Raw genomic sequence first — 19810 nt, 5'->3', positions numbered from 1 at the left:
TGGCGTCCCAGATGCTGAAAAGCTCTTCCAGAGCCAAAATCTCAAATCCAAGATGTAAAATGTGTAGAAGATGCCCAAGAATTAGGTCTCAACTTCCTTATAACACCTTCCCACTTAGCTCGAACCCTAAAAGTGACTCAATGTGGCGTTTAGGGTTAAAATGTTATATTTCTCATTTTAAGTTGCCAAGTGCATAGAAAATGACCTTTTTTTCAAATATAAAGAAATCCGTTCACCGAAAGGATCTGAGTCGAGAGAAATATTTAGAAAAGTCCAAGACCTTTCCAACGAGCTATTACACCAAAGGATACGCATCCAGATGAAGCCAAAAACCCCTTATTACTCCAAAATGGCTATAAACATAGCCTTATTTAAATAATAAATGCTAACTTAGGAAATATTAAAAATATAACCCAAATAGCTGCAAAATGCTCAAATGACACCACAAACCAAATAGTCAACCTACCACCTGTCTATGACTGAAGTCGAAAATCAAGGATCCACTGGCAATCTCATCCCTAAAATCTAGGGATGCTCCTAGAAACTAGGAAACAAACCCAAATCCTCTTAAACTGAACCCAAGGAATAATCTCAAGGAGACCCAACCCTGGGTATGGTCAAAACCTCCTAAATAGTAGGGATATCCTCCATAAACGTAGGAACTGCCTCCTAAAAATAAGGAACTGCTCCAAACTGATCAACTACTGAAAGAACACCAAGTCCCAAACACTGTATAACCACACTAAGTCTCTATCCATCATTCTCAGCCTAAAAGACCCCATAATAAGTTGACTCACATGTCTCTGCTAGACAAAGCTAAAGAGGGGACATGACAGTCCTCCCCTCTCGGAGATGCTTGCCCACAAGCAACTGTAATGCTGGATGTTGTAAAATGGCCTCACCCTCCCAAGTGGCATCCTCTATGGGAAGATCTCTCCAATGTACCAAATACTCACGAATCACCCTGCTTCTCAACCGTCGTTCCCTCACCTCAAGAATCTCCTCAGGAACCAAAGTCAATTTACCTTCCTCATCCATGGGAGGCAAATCGGGTGAAACTGTAATATGTTGTCCAAGGGCCTTTTTCAGGCAAGATACATGAAACACATTATGAATTTTACTGCCTGGTGGTAACTCAACCTCATAAGCAACCTCTCCAACTCGCCTGAGTACCTTGTATGGTCCATAAAAACGTGGTTTGAGCTTCTCAGCTCCCCCCCCTTTAAGGGTGCTTTGCCGGTATGGCTGTAAGCGCAAGAAAACCATGTCATCCACCTCAAATGCTCTCTCAATCCTATGTCGATCAGCGTATATCTTTTGCTGATTCTATGCATGCTGTAAATTCTCCCTGAGAGATCTCATGATATCCTGGTTCTCCTGTAACCAATCCTGAGCCAAAGGAACTCTATTGTCACTCGGAGCTAAATCAATGAAGGATAATGCCTCATAGCCGTAGAGAGCTCTAAAAGGCATCATACCAATGGACATATGGTGCGTAGTATTATAACAATACTCGCCAAAATACAACCAACGTACCCATGCCTTCTGCTGCCCTAACACATAGTTACGCAAATATCCCTCAACCCACTTATTGACTATTTCGTTCTGTCCATCTATTTGAGGGTGGTAACTAGTACTAGGTGTCAACTCAGTGCCTGCTAGCCTGAAAAGTTCTTGCCAAAAGGAACTCATGAATCCGCTGTCCCTGTCACTCACTATGGTCTTGGGAAGACCATGGAGTCTAAACACCTCTCTGAAAAATAGCTCAACCACCTGAGATGCTGTAAAATCAACTGCAATGGGAAAGAAGTGGGCATATTTTGTTAGCCTATCCACGACCACATAGATACAATCCTTCCCTTGCACCCGAGGAAGACCTGTAATGAAGTCCATAGAAATCCCAGTCCACTTCTGTTTCGATATAGGCAAGGGCTGTAACAACCCAACAGGATAAGTATGCTCTGACTTGTTCTGTTGACAAGTCATACACTCACGGACATGCCGCAAAACATCATCTTCGAGACCCTTCCAAGAGAATCTCTCTTGAACCGCTATGTAAGTCTTAACATACCCTAGATGTCCAACCGTAGGAGTATCATGGAAAGCATGAAAAATTTGTTCCTTCAACTGTGAACCCGGAACAAGATAAACCCTACCCTTGTAATAGATAATATCATCTACCACACTGTATCTGTCATCCACTATCAAACCATCCATGACCTCACAAGCATGTTGATTTTTGGAATACTCAACCAAAAGTTGAACCTTCCAATCTGCTGAAATCTCGCTCAATGAACATAGGGCAGCAAGTGAGAGTTTCCTAGAGAGTGCATCAGCCACAGTATTATTCTTCCCCTTTATGAATTCGATATCGAAATCATAAGCCTGAATCTTGCTCACCCATTTTTGTTGTCGATCATTGAGCTCTGTCTGATCTAGGAAATATTTCAAACTGTTGTGGTCGGTTCTTACCACAAATTTGCTGCCAACAAGATACTGTCTGAATTTGGCTAAAGCATGCATAATAGCCAACATTTCCTTATCACAGGTAGAGTACAACCTCTCATTATCTCGCAGCTTCCGGCTCTCATAGGCAATGGGATGTCTGTTCTGCATCAACATAGCTCCTATGCCTAGACCTGAAGCATCACACTCTAGGACAAATGGCTGCGAGAAATCAGGTAATGCCAAAACTGGACAAGTGCTCATAACCTCCTTGAGTCTATCAAAGACTCCCTGTGCCTGTTCTGTCCATCTGAACGCCCCTTTCTTTGTGAGGTCTGTCAAAGGTGCTGCCAACTGAGAGAAACCTCTCACAAATCTTCTGTAATAAGCACATAAACCAAGGAACCCACGTAACTCAGTAATGTTCTGAAGGCGGGGCCAATCCCGAATCGCCTGAATCTTCTCCTCATGCACCTTCACCCCATCAGCACTGATCACATGGCCCAAATATAAAACCTCCCTAAGTCCAAGCTCACATTTGGATAACTTAGCAAATAGAGACCGGTTCTCCATAATGCTAAGTACCTCCTCAACATGTCTGAGATGGTCCTCCCAAGTACGATTGTAAATCAATATGTCGTCAAGGAACACTAGAACCGACTTCCTCAACTGCTTGTTGAAGATATGGTTCATACAGGACTGGAAAGTGGCCGGTGCATTGGTAAGGCCAAAAGGCATTACCAAAAACTCATAGTGCCCATAGTGACAACGGAAGACAGTCTTGTGAACATCCTCTGCTCGAACACATATCTGATGGTAACCTGAACGAAGATCAATCTTAGAGAAGTAGATAGCTCCATGAAGCTCATCCAACAACTCATTAAATGCGTGGAATAGGGTATCTGTTCTTGATTGTCTTCTTGTTCAAGGCTCTGTAATCTATACACATCCGTAGAGTCCCATCCTTCTTCTTAACAAGCACTGCAGAAGAAGCAAAGGGGCTAGAACTAGGCCGAATGAAACCCATATCCAACAACTCATGAATAGTCTTCTCAATTTCATCCTTATAGGCTGTAGGATGACGATATGGGGTAGCAATCACTGGCTTCACTCCATCCTCCATCTCTATACCATGCTCAAATCTAGAAGGTATGTCACCAAATACTCTCACATGACAGTCCATCACTGACTGAATATCAACATGAAATACCTTGCCATCCTGAGGTGTAGGTGTTTTGGACTTCACCAAACAATGTGTAGCCCAAATCACATCATTATGTCTAATAATAGTCTCCATCCTGCGAGAAGACACCTCCTTAGGTCCACCATCTCAAGCTGTCCTCAAGATAGTCTTCTTCCCCCCAGAAAGGAACTCTAACTGCATACGGTGGTGATCAATAATGTAATGCCCAATACCCTGTAACCACTGCATGCCCAAGACCACATCATAGTCCTCTAATGGAAGCACATAAAAATCATCGGTCAGAGTATAATCCCCCATCTCAATACTAAGCCGTGGAATCCGTTTAGTACAGCCCAAAACTGCACCATCTGCCACCTTCACTCCAAAACCACCAAACTCCTCATACTATAATCCATGCCTCTCCACTAACTTCTGATCAATAAAGTTATGTGTGGCACCTGTGTCTACCAAGCTCATGACCCGCTTGCCCTTCAGTGTACCTTTCAACTGAAAGGCATGAAATTTAGGATAACTGGAGAGGGTAGCCATAGTTACTTTGGCTATCGCCAAAGGCTCAGGGGTATCTAACTCCAACTGTGTCTGCACTTGCTCAACATCCTCCATGCTATCCTCAGTGTCAGTGTCGGGTACCTCCTCATCCCCTAACTCAGATGTCACCTCAATCAAATGAACCTTTCCTTTACCCATACAACGGTGTCCTGGTTCCCAAGGTTCCTTGCAGGAAAAGCATAACTTTTTCCTTCTCAATTCGTTCCTCGTCTCCTGATTCATCCAAGGGGGTCTAGATGATGACCCTCCTTTATTCTGTGAAGTATTGGCCTTCTGTGCAGGCCGAGAGTCCCTGAATGGCTTCTTATCTGCCTGATAAGAAGTGGGAACGGTATCCAGTCTCAATGTCACATCAATGGCCTCCTTAAGAGTGGCCGGCTGGAAAGCACGTACCAATCCCTTAAGTCTATCCTGCAATACCTCAATAAATAACATCACACTCCGCCTCTGGGGCATATCAGGTACCATAACCGCAATACGCTGGAACTCATTAATCTTAGATTCTGCATGCCCAGTCTGTCTAAGATGTGCCAACTCTCTATAGTAGAGCTTTGTATCCTTACGGTCAAACCGTGTAGTGAGTCGTTCAGTGAACTCAGCATAGGAACGTAACAAGGCGTGATCCTGGGTGACCAATCCATGGTGCCACCAATCATAGGCAATCCCGTCTAAATGCAACACAGCAAACTGAATAGCCTCACGCTCAAGCATGGGCCTCAAGGATAGATATATGTCCAACTTGTGCACCCAAGCTCGTGCACTCGTATCACCAGAGCCATCATATGTAGCCAATGTGATCTTCCCAGTAGCTCTATTGAGGTCATAGTTCTGCTGCTGTGGTGGTCTATAACCACAATCTCCTCTGAACCTAGTTGTATCTCTACGATGTGCACAATACTGGGGAAGAGGGAAAACATCCCTAACCTTTGGGGGTAGGGCTCTCCACTCAGTTGTGGCTGCCAAAACTGACTCATGGAACCCAACCTCTGGTGGATCTACCTATGCTAGCTGTTCACCTGGTACAAACTGAGGAAGCAAAGGTCTATCCGTAGCAGGTGTACGATGGTGTTCCCGCCTAAAGGAATGAAGGGAGCTCCCAACTAATGAATGGGACTGATGGCTATGCTGACTGCCTACCACTGAAACTGATCTGCTCCGCCCATGTCTGCCCCTATGTCTATCCAACTCCATTCGTGCCAAGGTTTCCTGTAATCTGTCAAGTGTCTGGACTATCCTGTGCTGTGTAGTGATGAGAGTTCTCATCATCTCTCATTCTTCATCCTCAATCCGGTTCTGTCTAGCACCCCCTTGTTCATCCGCCATACTGTGTACCTGTTCAATTCCACTCTCACGCTCCTGTTGAGCTACCATGCGTGTATAATACCTGTGTATCTCCTCTCTACCCGGATGCATAGAATAAAATGTAACCCTAGTGTGAAAATTCCACACAAACCCTACAGGCTGGCAGGATGATAGCTCTGATACCACTGAAAGATCCCTGATGGATCTTTTAAGCTGACAGGCTGTAATTTTTAATTATTTGTTTTAAAATAATTTCTTCCTGTTTATTAAATGATCTTTCAGAGAGAGACAGAAGTTGCAGAAAGATTGTGTCTTTTGTTTTTGTTTGTATTTTTCCAGATATAGGTAAACAATGAATAACAACAACAGCAAATATGAAATAGGCTAGAAAATAATGTGCAATAATATAATATTCAGCCAATCCAGAATAGCTACAAATCATACCAGGCAAAATACATAAATGATATGCCAGCAAAGTATCTACCAACCAAAATAATGTTGCCGGCTGCAAGAAAGACCATCCACACACAATGAAAAGAGATGGCTGATGAATACCAATCAGCAACCCACGTGCCAGCTGGAAGGAGGCCGTACGCCTGCTGCAGTCACGTCCAGGCAACCAAGGAACTCCCACTTGCCAAGCAATATACCCAACGTCCAAAGCCAAAGCTCTCCCAATGCTAAACTTGCACTCCAATCAAAGTCTGAAACCAAATGAAGCTGCTGAAACCTTCTATTGGGGTTTGCATCCCAATATCCAAGCCCTGGGGTTTGCGTCCCAGTTCTCCAGAAATCGCTCCTCAGAGCAAATTCACAAATGCCAAGTTTGAAGATGTAAAAAGATAATAGAATAATGAGCCAACATCTCCTTTTATCTCCCTCTCAACGCTACTCGAACCCTAAAGGGAGAATATGCTTTTACCTTTATTAAATAATGGCATATTCTTAATTAAAAAGGCCTTTATGTATAGGAAAACACCCCTTTCGTCAAATAACAAAACTCAAGGTGCCAGAAGGTCTCCGGATGATGAAAATAAGTTATAATAATTCAAGACCTTTCCAACGAGCTATAACACATATGCCTGCCTAACCAGAAGAAGCCAAAATCCCCTTATTACTCCAATTAGCTATATAAATAGCTTTATTTAATTAATAAGGCGCTAACTTAGGAAATATTAAAAATATATCCCAAATAGCCATATAATGCTCATCTGACTCCACAAGTCCGAAATGGAGCCTGCCACCTGTCTGTGACTGTTGTCGGAAATCATGGATCCTCGAGCAATCTTGTCCCTAAAATCTAGGGATGCTCCTAGAAGCTACGAAACATACCCAAATCTCTTGAAACTGAACCCAAGGAATAGTCTCATGGTAACCCAACCCTGGGTACTGTCAAATCCTCCTAAATAGTAGGAATAGCCTCCACAAAATAAGGAAATGCCTCCTCAAATTAAGGAACTGCTCCAAACTGGTCCACTACTGCCAGAATACCAAGTCCGAAACATTGTATAACCACACTGAGTCTCTATCCATCACTGTCAACCTACAAGACCCCATAATAAGCTGACTCACATGTCTCTGCTAGACAGAGCTGAAGAGGGGACATGACAATATGCTTCATTAGCCCCTCACTAACAATGTCCAGATCACATATTTTACTTTGTAATATGCCAGTAAGCCTGGTAGCACCAATCCATGTTTGCAACTTAAGTTGTGTGTTCAAAACATGTCTGGGTGATAGGGGACGGCCAAAAGTCTCCAAGATAGTCAGGGATGCCTAGGCATCCCCTAGCCATCACAAGGACTTATGGCTGTCCCCTACCGCCCAGAAACATCCCCTTTTTCTGAAACAGGCAGGAAACGGATAGGGTACACTGAAAAAACATCCCCAGTTCGTCCCCGACATGAACACGGGGGCACCAAGTCCAAGGATGCATCCCCGTGGAGCATAGTGAAAATGGCATGTGCCATGAAGGTTTGTGTGGTTTCAAAGGCCTTAATTTGGCTGCCCTCAGATCTCATAAGGGGTTCTGCTCCTCAACTCCACAAGGGTATTGACACCAAACCCCCACAGGGGCCACTGTCCATAAACCCTGCTGAGGCCATTGCCCTCAAACTCCCACGAGGGGTGCTGCCCCTCAATCCTATTGGGGTTGTTGCCCCCGAACCCCCATAAGGGGCTCTACCTCTCAACCTCACATGAACTACACCACCAAACCTCCAGTCATTATTGGGATCTCTTGTCACATAAGAAAATTACAATGAGGATCAAACAAGAAATTAATATCTAACTATTCAATGTGCTGACTTAGATATTATTGTTGCACAAGTTGCCAAAAATTTCTTTAGATGAGGCAGTTTCTACATATGACATGGTTAGTGGAAGTGGCATCATAACTCATTGTGGTTCAAATGAAATTGAACCAAATCTTGACTTCGATGCTCTTGGTAAAAAGTAATATGAAGATTATTGACTATTGATTGTAATTTTCAGTGTGTATTGACATCTGACAAGTCACTGAATCATGAATTTATGAGTCTTTTCTATTTGCAAATTATAAGAAACTTAAATTGTTTATTGGCTATTATGAGCATCACTTTTCTTCTATTGTATAATTTTAATATATATAATACAGCCATACCCATCCATACCAGCATACCCACACCCAACACTATATCAAAATCGACAACTTAGGTATTCAGAATAATTTTCCAGCATCAATGGCAATTCTACATTCACTCATTACACTCAAAAATCACAGTTATCCTGAGTAATAGTGACCCTTACATTTTCCACACCACTTCTAGGTTTTTCAAAAGGTAGCTCTAATATATATAGAAGCAGAAAAATGCAAAGCATGGTAAGACTAAAAAAAATTAGTTGTTTAAAAGCATTTTGATTTTTATATTAAAACAGTTTGAAGAATTTATTGTGGAATAAAATTTAAAACATTATTGACCCAAAAAACATAGTGCTGCCCCTATAATAGTAGTTCCACAATTGCATGGCCTATTATTTTAGGCCAGCAGTTTGTCTTTTTACAAAAGAGTTGAAAATGCTTTTACATAAAATATTTCTAAAAATACCACACATTTATTCTATATTGCTATTTTCAATGTCTTAAGTTTGTTTTTATCTCAACACAATATATTTGACATGAAATAATAAATCAGCTTCTTAGCATTTTTATTAATAGATATCATTTTTAAATTTCCCTACCTTTTGCAGAGTTTACACTGAGTTCAGTGAATTCTATTTACATATTAGCCACACTGGGTCAAAGCCATGTAAAAAGAATGCTATTGTGCTTCAAAAAAAAACCAAAAAGTCAGGAATTATTACAAACCTGACGCAGCTTGAAACCTTGTTCTTCAATGGATTGACCTCCAACAATTGAAACCACTCGAATATCCTACAAAAGATGGTGTATATTCAAACAAGAATGCAATGAAATTAGAATACTTACAACATCACACGTACCCTTATAAGTTTCATGCACTGAAATTTTCAAAATTATATCTGTTGTTTGGAACAGGTTCATTGAGTCAAGCTCAAAATCAAACACATCTTTTTTGTTGTATTTCAAATAAACAACCTCATAAGGGGATAAACTTTTATTGCACCTATGCTCTCTATTCTAATGTTTTGGTATGAATTTCATCCTTCAAGTGTAAAAACATAATACACTTTTTGGGGGGTTAAAAGATTACATATATATCTTCCAAAAAGAAAAAGGCATTTGCAAAACCAGAACCCTGCTAACATAATGAGCCATGGACCTTAAAAAAAAGAAGCTGCTTGGAGTACATGCACTTTTATTATGGTAGCTGAAGAATAGCAACAAAAATCCACAATTAAACTATGAGTTATCCTGAAAACAATTGTGCAAAAATACCTAAAACTACTCCCTAGCTTTCTTCCCTTGTATTGACTTTTTGTGATGGTGTAGTTGCCAATTTTCTCCTCGTATGAAATTATAGTGACCTCTTTTCTAATTCTTCTTTGCCCAAATCCTCATGCGTCTTAAAGTCCTGAATTTCAAAGCTTGGACATTCCAATTTAAGGTATTCAAAGTGCCGCACTTGTGGGTGGCCTAATTCCATTTAGAATGAATAATCTGAGATCTTTATGACTATGGGCAATGTGGAGTCCTTTGCAATCCCCCATTTCTTATGTAGCTTTTCTTTGTGTTTCTCCACATATTCCACCACTCTATGTTTGCTATAGTTATCCATAAATTCCCTAAAAGTGCTACATTGTTCTACCTGTGGATCCTTTGGAAAGGCCAAGAGTTCTCTTGCATTAGCATGTACCAATTCATCATCACCCTCATAGGGTAGTTGCACCACCTATATGGTTCCCTATATTAACTAATAAGTCAAGCCAATTGTATTAGCTCTGCACTTAAAGATGAGGTCATCCTATGCTAAGTAACCATTACATAATTATAGGGTACATTTTTTTGCCAGCCAGGTTCCTTAACTTGAGATGGAGTCAGTACAATGTGTAAACTATGAGATGCCTAAGCTATGTTATAGTCAAGAAATCAATCAACTTGCAACTTTTACTGAAAGAGGATACAGTCCTACTAAATCATGAAATTACAATCACAAATCAAAGAGTAATTACAACTAAGGCAATTATCAATTATAAATGAAAAGCAATTGATGAATCAATATTGAACTTATTCCTATGATCAGTTCAACTAGTTGCTACAGGAATTAAAAAACATGAAATTATGTGAACTAATTATCAAACTAGATTACAAAAATATTGAAAATAAACTACTAAAACCAAACTATTGAGTAACACCTTACCTCAAGTGGGCCCTGACTTGAGCAGGTGCACTCCTATACAAACTGTTGAATAAAGTTACTACATCAAAGATCTTCTCATATACTTTTTCATGAAGTTAACCAAATGCAGAAAATCATATATTGCTGAAAACGGAGTACTTGTACAAAAATTGTTGACCTATGATTCATCTTCAACATAATATTTAAAGACTTACTTTATCTAATAGACTAGTCCTAAGCTGTCACTCATTCCTGATATATAGGAAGAGGATTATTAAATCTAGGAAACATAACAAAAAACAGTCCTAATAGAACTATATATCCAATCATAAAGGACTTTAATAACTAAGTGATTGTTGGAAGGTGTGCACCCTCCATCCCCTTGGTTGTTCAGCGCCGCCCTTGAGGATCAACGTGGCTTAACCACCTCCCGTGGTTTGTTTAGCTCTCGTGTTTGTATTGGGCGTTAACAGGTCGATCTTTTGGCACAACGGTAAACCTTGGCTAACAAATGGTACTGCTACAGATAGGAGTCTTATGATGTTGTTTGGATAGCCATCTCAACACACGGATGTTTATTTTGTACCTTGTGCTTCTCAGCTACAGCAACATCTACTGTTTCTACTTTTACTCAATTGCATGAGATCCACATGATGCTTTGACTACTTTTACTGCAACATGTCAATTTCTAGAAACACTCCTCATAACAATAACCACATCATTTCATCACATTTTCATCAATAATTATGCACATGTATTACATCCAACATTCATATTAAATATGCTCAATACTTATCAGTCTTAACATTCAAAAAAGTATCATGGTTGTAAAGTAAAAGTCTATAGTTCTTAGGAAATAAAAGTTTATCAGGCTAATGAAAAAGACAGTAAAATAGGCCCATCAATACACAAGATGTTTGTGGCTCTACTGCCTCTATGAAAACATGGTCTTTCTCTACCACAAAAGTGTATCATTGGCACATATCTTACAGTGTTAAATGAAATTCTATTTGTTCCTTGCATCTAGGTTTGAAAATTCTTAAAACACTAATAAACCTCAACGTAGGATGTAGCGTATTTGAAATATTTAGCATGATTGTCGATCTGAGCTGCAACTAGAATATCTTGTGTCCACACCATTACCAAGAATCCAAATAGTCTCTTCATAAAGAAAATGTTATATAAATGATAAGAGACCTGTATAAATGATAAGAGAACCATACTTGATTGATATTGATCACTTCCCTTTGCTTAGGAGGTGATGTCCAAGAGTTGTTCCTACGGGACCTCAGATAGGTTGAGTACCTTCCCTTGCACTACCATCTAGTATGTGCTGACCATTGGCATGCCAATTGTAAAGCCCTCTCTATTTTTCTAGAAGATTTTGTATGTGATACCTAAGCTTGCGTATCTTACCGCAAGGTTTGTGATTTTCTCTACTACCAAATTTCTTCCATCTAATGTTAATCTTGTTGATTTCATGACCTTGTTATTACTTACATTGTTTTTGTAAGAAAGGTCACCCTTAGTCCACAATCTTGTGATCACGTGGACAGTCTCCTTGGTGATACATTGGGGTTGGTTGAGATACATATAATAACAATAGATATGGCTGAAAATGATTTGAATCCAACCCTCATCCATGCAAAAATCAAGGAAATCCTTCCATATGTCTAGCCTAAACTCCACCACCCGACTGTATTGTGGCAAATACTCTTTTTTCACCTTTCTGCTAATTAATGTACCATGTCTTAGCTATTGGAGATAGGGGCCAACAAAACAATTGAACATGTATTTTCTCACTCTATCCCACTCTAATACAGTTTGTTAAGTGAATTTTGGGGTCATTACTATCACACTGTTCTGGGGTGAGTTGCTAGTCCCCTTGTGCTAGAGAAAAAATTGTTTTGATTAATACTATGAACGCTTTTTGTGTTGGGATATCGGGTTTATGGGAGAATGGCCACCATGCTGCTTTGCATATTAATGTATCCTAGAGGTCTTCTCTTCTTATATTTCTCTTTCAAAGGTTTTCTTCACATTTCTTATGTAGCTCAATAGGTCACCTACCCCAATAGTGAGATAGCTTGCCGTGTGAGATGCCTTTGGATAAGTGATGTATCTTGTATGTGGGGATTGTAGCTTCTTTATTTGTATCATCCCTTTTGTTTCTTTGGTTTGTGGTGCCTTTTCTTCCTTTACGGTGAGTTTTGTGGTGGTTTTCTCAATTTTCCTTAGGCTACTAACCCCTCTAGCACATAGTACTTCTATTGATGTTCTTTTTTGTTCTTCCCAAAGCTAAGCTTCCATAACCTCTTCATTGGCTATGCTACAAATGCTACTATCTACAAAAATCTCCACTTTTGAATTTGGATCCTCTTTGATTTCCTTCTTTGGTATTTTACCTCATGAATCTTCCTCGCTTAAAATTATCTTTTGCACCACCTCTTCAACATATGCAACATTCATGTCTATATAGAGGGGTATGTATACTATTCTATACACATCAAAAAATTATAATTCTTCCTCCTAGGAGTCAAAGACTCCCTTGCAATTCACAAACCACTCTAAGTTCAACAAGATGTTGAATGTGTCAAAGGCATCCATCTCAATAACTTTAAAATCTATTCTTTTTCTTATTCCCAATAGATTGAATTCAACGGAGCAGCATGTTCCAATAGCACTTATGGAAATCCAATTCTTTTTCTTATCACACAATATCGATTCACCTAATTCTTTGCAATGGATTGCATCACTTTCAGTACACCTTCCAATGTCCGCACTGCCTCAAATCCCCGATCACATGCTGTCCTGACAGGCCCAATTCCCCGACCATACTTTGTCTTGACGGGCCTAAAACCCTGGCCATCATTGCAAAGTTGGCCTCACATGCCAAAATCCACAGCCATCCATCCTCGGCATTTTGTCTTAACACCCTAAAAAGTTCGGCCCATCTCCAAGGTTGATAAATCCATGACTTGGCAATGAAGAATGCATCATTGATATTTGATCAGGTGGCAAGGTAAGTTTGATGAAAGATCAAGACGAATAATGACTTAGAAAATGAGGTGAATCTTCTACTTCCACCTCAAAGGCCTAGCTTTCCTCATCACCTTACTTCCTTACTACCCCAAAAGTTCGGCCATGTAATGTCTTCACCCCTTCAAATCCCCGACCACTCCTCACACTTCATGTCCTCATCCCTCCAAATCCCTGACCATTCATTCACACATGGTGGCACCCTCCGAAATCCCCAACCATTCACACACTACATGGCGGCACCCCCTAAAAAGCCTGGCCAAGGAGGGAGGTCTTCCCCCACATGCCAAAATCCCTGATCAGGAAGAAAGTTTGCCTCACATGACAAAATCCACAAAGTTGCATGGACATTTAACAAGTTTGAATAAGGAGTCAGCTGGGGTATTCAAAGATGAAAACTCAGACCTTAAATAGGTGGGAAATCAGATCTAACTGTGATAAGGAAGACCTAATTCACAGCTGAAGGCAGAGCAGGGAGGATTTAATTGGCGATCAGGTCCAAAAAGTATGAAAATCAGACCTCAAGCAACTGAATCAGACCTTAAGGCATTGAGAGTCCAGACCTAAAGCTAAACTTAGAATTGAAACAGCAAAAATCAGATCTGTAAATTTTGAGCAGACCTTAGGTCTGATTACAAACAAGTTCCATGCTAGCTAAAGTCATTTCCAGGCTTAAGAGTACAAATCTCAGATTGGGAGGGGTTAGCGAGAAGTGTAAAGTATGAGGTATTAGTGTTATTATTGTTTATTCCTTATCTCTTTGATTCAAGGATCCCTTTGTTTTCCAGGTTAAAGCCAGCAGTTGGATGCATGGTGTGGGGAGGTGAACTTATGAATAACAGGGGCAAAGTTTACAAGTTGAGGCATAAGAGGCTTGGGGCAGCACTTCTCATCATCAAGTCGCCACTTCAAGGATTCAACCACTACAGGGGGATGGCTCTACAAACATCGTGGAGGTGGCTGAAAGAAGAGAAGACTTCACAATGGGAGAGACCAAGCTAAGAAAGGGAAGCTGATTGTTCCACATGAAGAACACTCCCAAGATTCATCAACATTGCAAAGGGAAGCGTAAGGACTCATCATCACAAAATAAAGATCAATGTCATGAAAGAGCATGCATTAGAGTGAAGGTGCTAACGTAAGGAATTTTACAAATATCTTGAATTTCCTCGGGAAATCCAAGAATCATTGCCAATATAGCAAGAGAGTAATCCAAGACGAAGGAGTTTCCACACAAGAGAAGGAGAATGCGAATGTGATCAAGGTGGAATATAGTTCCTAAATAGTTAATCAAAGCTAGAAGATGATGCAATTTGGGAATATCTCCCACCATCATCACATCAAGCACTTGGAAATGTTGAGTATCAAGAGATATTGCTCGAATCGCACTCCACTTTGTGATGAGTTACAAGGAGTAAGCTGAGGTGGCACCTAGTCATCACTTCCCAATCACATCATTCCAAGTCAGGGCATCCAGATTCAATGCACTTGACTCATCAAACGAGGAGGATAACTACCACATGTGGAGGCACAAAGTTCAATATAACTAACCCCATCATTCATTGGTCAATTATTCAAAGAACGATGTGTCCTAAAATGTAATTTTACCATTGGTCAAGCATTAAATGCTATGTAATGGGTGTAACAAACCTTAATTAGGGTTTCTCTCTTTCGATCTTGGCCATTGATGTGGATTTGATCCTAGCCATTCAATTGCATTGAGAGCACTATATAAGACTCTACTTCCTCATTTGTAAAAGTTAATAGTGAATAGTTAATAGCAAGTTAATAGTTAGTGGAGAGCAGCAGCTAGCAAGCAGATGATTAGAGTAGAATAGGAGGAGACTGCAGAAATTGTTGTCAAGCTTGTAAATAAACATCCTTTCCATTGAAGATATGGTGGAATATGTTGTTTCTTCTACATATTGCATGAGTTCATTGATTGTGATGGAATAATGTGTGGATGTTGATAATTCCTTGTTCATACTATTTGTGATTGGATGATTTTCAATTGCAATGCATAGTTAGCCTGAACATTTAAACATGCTAAGTTCAATTGTGGATATGTTTATTCAAGTTGCGCCAGTGTATTTGGGTATTTGGGTGAATGATTCATAATACGAAAGCTTTTCATTTCCTTGGAAGATTGCATCGGCTTTGTGTAGTTGTTGGCAACATGGCAAAAGCAAAGCTTGGTTAAGGAATATGCCCATTCTAGCATGATCCAATGCTATCATTGACCTTAGCGTAGATTAGACTTCTCCAAACCCTCAATCCTTTTTATCTTTTTTTTTTCAATTCAAGTAAATTCCACATTCCAGCCGCATTCATGCAAAACACAAGTCCCCCTTGTGATTCCAGTAATATCACATCAACCATTGAGCTTTCCCACACGTCAAGACCTAACAACAAAAACCTTGGAGTCGTCTTGGTTGATCACATAATTCAGCATCCAAGAAGATTTTGTTCAAGAGAGGGTAAAATAATTGGTATTTTATTCTTTGTTGCATATTTCATAAAAAACACATCAGCAGGTTGAGCAACCACTATCAATATACCATTGGTTTTTCTCATCTTGAGCATGTCGTGCAACTTGTAAAAGCATGGAATCCAAGAGAACCTATGAACTTCTCAACATGCCTAACCCCCCTCTTACAAGGCTAGAACCTAGAGAATCCTACCGCAAACCATACAAATTTGTTCCTTCTTAACTGTAATATTTTCTCCTTGGATTCTTTACCGCTGCAAAAGATTTGTTCTTTGTTTTGGCCATTCCTTGTTACTCTAACAAGGTCTTGGCAGAGTTGAGTACAGAACGAAGTTCTGAGCTTTGGTCTCTTGAAATTTGTATTTATACCTCAATAAGAGTAGTAAGGGAAGGTTCAAGGATCATGCAGTACGATACAGTAGGATGTGACAATATAAGACAAACAAAATTAAACGAATAGACACATTTACGGACATAAAATCACCCACAGTTCAACAAATACCCAATATCTCATCATGCAGTATACAATGTACATAACAATTCTTTATTCAATATATATAGGTCTCTAAAACAGTATCCCAGTACTTTCTCTTATCATAGTACCTTATCTCCTTATCATTTCCTTCTTCTCATCCACTTTTTTGTCCTATCTTCCACTTCTATTTGCACACTATCATAGGGAAACATGTCCCTTATCTTTGTGACGTCTTTTGAATGTGCTGCAGGTTGGCTCTATATTGTTAGTTTTAGGATCAGACTGTAATATATAGATAGCAAAATCAGAAAACCCAAAAATCAATGCACATAAAGAACGCCAGAATACCCTGGGAAAACCTCCCACGTGGAGGTGAAAAACCCAGCTATAATCTCAAATCTTATTATGACAAATCAGTATGAGTCTTTACAAATCTGCTTCAACACTTGAAGCAATCAGAACTGCAGAATGTGAACAGTAGTATGGAGTACTCAAACTAGGGCATACACAGTAATGAAATGACTTATCTGCAGTACACTTGAATGCTGATTCAAGACACCATTTGCAGATAAATTCACTGTCTCAAGAAGGTTCGCTGCCCTTTGTATCTAGTTTGCTGTCCTCTGAATAAGGTTTGCTGTCCTCAAGGTGGAGTTCGCTGTTTCCAGAAAGCAGTTCGCTGAGTATAGAAGATGATTCGCTGCTGATAAGAATGTATTCGCTGATGACTGCATGGATTCGCTGATTACTGCTGAATGAATGTATTCTCTGATTGTCACTGAAGGAGATCACTGTGTGGAAATGAATGTGTAATAAGCATAAATGATCCTTTGTATATATATGTGACATAGCCTCCCAATTTACCTAGGTTGGCTTTATTGTTTTGGCGCCAAGAATAGGATCAAACCTATAGATTACAAGTTACATTCATATAGGTCTTGTCCAATACAATTGCAAGTTACATATAGGTCTTGCTTAATTACAAGTTACATTCAATAGGTCTTGTCCTATCCACAAGTTACATTATATAGGTCTTGCCCTATCCACAAGTTACATTATATAGGTCTTGCCCAATATTCATAGCAAGCTATAATTACATGTAATCCGAACTTAGCTATAATTTCAACATATATGCCACATTTCACTTGTGGTAGGTTTAGCTCATTCTGTTCTTCACAGTTGGCTGTCCTACCAATATTCACCTTTGAAACTCTTTTCTAGCGTAGGTTTGAGTCTTCATCTCTATCTCTGTCATCACAGAAAAAAATTTACATCTCCAATCCCCTCTAGGAGAAGAATAAGTTTATTTTATGCAAAGCCAAATAATCATCGCAAAATAAAACTTCAATTTCATCCCCCTCCTTTCTTGCCCTGAAAAATAGGGGTTTTGTCATTTTTTCTATGTTTTGCCAAACAAATCCAAGGTGTATTTTGCAGGAGCCATAGACCAGATCTGTAACTTTCATGCCTGGTATGATGACAGCACTCAAAACAGCAGATATATGTACCTTAGCTTATTTACAAGAAAACTGTAAATGCTATGAGGCAATGCTATTGTTAGGATAGTAAATAAACAACCCTCTCTCCCATTCCAATCAATTGATATATATTTTATACAAAGAGACATTTTAAAATATAATATTGTTTTCTCTTCATTCTACTAGCACTTTGAGATTTGATGTGAATGCTGCAAAAAGGTCACAAACATTCATGCAAAAATAGTCAAATGAAATTCTGTTTCTTTTTGTGCTTTAAACTCTCTCCTACCAATTTCTAGCACAAGGGACATTTCCTGAAGACACAAATGATGTCTTAATGTCTAGAGATGCCCTTGTACACATTTCTGAGACAACTGATGTCATCTGACATCTCCTAATGTCTAGAGATGCCCTTGTATGTATCTCTGAGATAGGAGCTGTATAACCTAAGTTGGGGTATGAATTCTCAGCCATATAAGGCGAGAATGCTCATCAGCTTTTCCCTTTCACTACAATAACTTTAAGCCAACTGCAGCAGCCACTACATTTACTACATAGCAAATAAGTACAATGATAATTTTGGTATATCAGAAAATCTGGCTAAAGGGTCAGTGTAGCCAATATTTCTGTTTCTAGATGACCTATAATAGAACAAAGGCTAAACCAAACAAGAAATCTTCAGTGTAAATCCTACATAACACCATGTACTACACAATGACAGGCAATATGAAGCAGCTTCATATACATTCTGATTATGCATCCAAATAATACCTGAACAAATATCCTTAATTGTTATCATATTTTTTATAGTTGGCCATCTATAATACATGTAAAACAAAAGTTTAATGTCTTTAAAAACATTCACTGCTGAAAAAAGAATATGAACTAATAGATTTATTAAGAAAAACATAACATTTTTCTTACCAGATAATGGGCAAATTTAATAGTCTCCTCTTCTATTTGTTGTGCAAGTTCTCTTGTTGGGGCCATAACAACTGCATAAGGTCCTGTATGAACAAACACAACACATTATATTGCTAGATTGGACAAAAACTTCATTTTCAAGATTCAAAAATTATTCAGTTTTACTGAATTAATAAATAGAAGAAATCCTTCCAAACTGTGTTGTTGTAATCTAGGCTGCATAAAAATTAACTTGAGATAGTGGAATTTCCAGATTTTAAGCTCCAGAGAATATATGTAAATATTGCATGTGAGTATGTGCAGAATAAACACAGCATAATATTTTCATTGCTTAAGGTGTTATGTAAATAAAATGGTGCTTTTAACCATGTTGTTTGCCATTTGGTATGAAAAAAAAAGCACAAAAATGCAATGCTAAAGCACAAATAGACACAGATAGACTTCTGACATGGCATCTCTCACAGCTTCTGCCGCAAAATGTTCCCCCTCAGCATCAAGGTCTTGTTTCTTCCCGACACTAATGTCCAACTTCTTCTTGTCAATGTAGATCTACTCCTCTCCAGCCACCTCTCCAACCACAAGGACCGATGCATATTAGAAGCTTTTTCACTACTACAAGGATTACTTCGACCTTAGATGTTAGGTGTGATCCTAGTTGGAGTAACCCTCCTGGCCCTCAGCCTCAGGCCCTCCACAGTGAACGATGATGACGCTAGCAACTTCACCATTTCTAATTCAAACAATGTTACTTTATGTTACTTTATGTTCTTTAATTTTCCTATGTTACTTTATGTTCTTTAATTTTCCTTTGTGGCTGCTGTTTGCTCTTCAGGGTTCTTGTTCCCCTTTCTTAGTTATTTGTACCTATTTCTTGACCACTTGTTTTGGTGTTCCCCTATTGTTTTGTAACTTTTATCTTTGTTCTTCCCCTTGGTCAGACTTTTAACTCTCTATTGTATATTGCTGTTTTCTCATGTCCCATTGACCGACTCTTGTTCAGCCATGGACATTAATATAATTTCTTTCTTTCTTTCTTTCTGTCAACATCCGTGGAACTGGACATTAATATAATTTTTTTTTTTTCTTTCAAAGTTTGTTTACATAAATAA

At 39.2% G+C, this 19810-nt stretch overlaps 1 protein-coding gene across 6 annotated transcripts in view; it reads right to left on the bottom strand.

Moving 5' to 3' along the window:
- LOC131034934 (DEAD-box ATP-dependent RNA helicase 21) overlaps positions 1–19810 on the bottom strand; it is a 223990-nt gene that overhangs the window by 85313 nt on the left and 118867 nt on the right. For all 6 annotated transcript variants that reach the window (XR_009372623.1, XM_059221467.1, XM_059221468.1 and 3 more), the window contains 2 exons: positions 18702–18784; positions 8848–8913 (listed from right to left, as the gene is read on the bottom strand). Coding sequence is in view for 5 of the 6 variants with exons in the window: in XM_059221467.1 (XP_059077450.1) it covers positions 8848–8913; positions 18702–18784 (149 nt within the window). In the remaining variant the exon portion in view is untranslated. The remainder of the gene's footprint in view (positions 1–8847; positions 8914–18701; positions 18785–19810) is intronic.

The sequence above is a fragment of the Cryptomeria japonica genome, chromosome 5, assembly GCF_030272615.1.
Source record: "Cryptomeria japonica chromosome 5, Sugi_1.0, whole genome shotgun sequence".
Taxonomy (NCBI): domain Eukaryota; kingdom Viridiplantae; phylum Streptophyta; class Pinopsida; order Cupressales; family Cupressaceae; genus Cryptomeria; species Cryptomeria japonica.
Note: the sequence above shows the minus strand (reverse complement) of the source record. Positions and strands in the feature narration are given on the sequence as shown.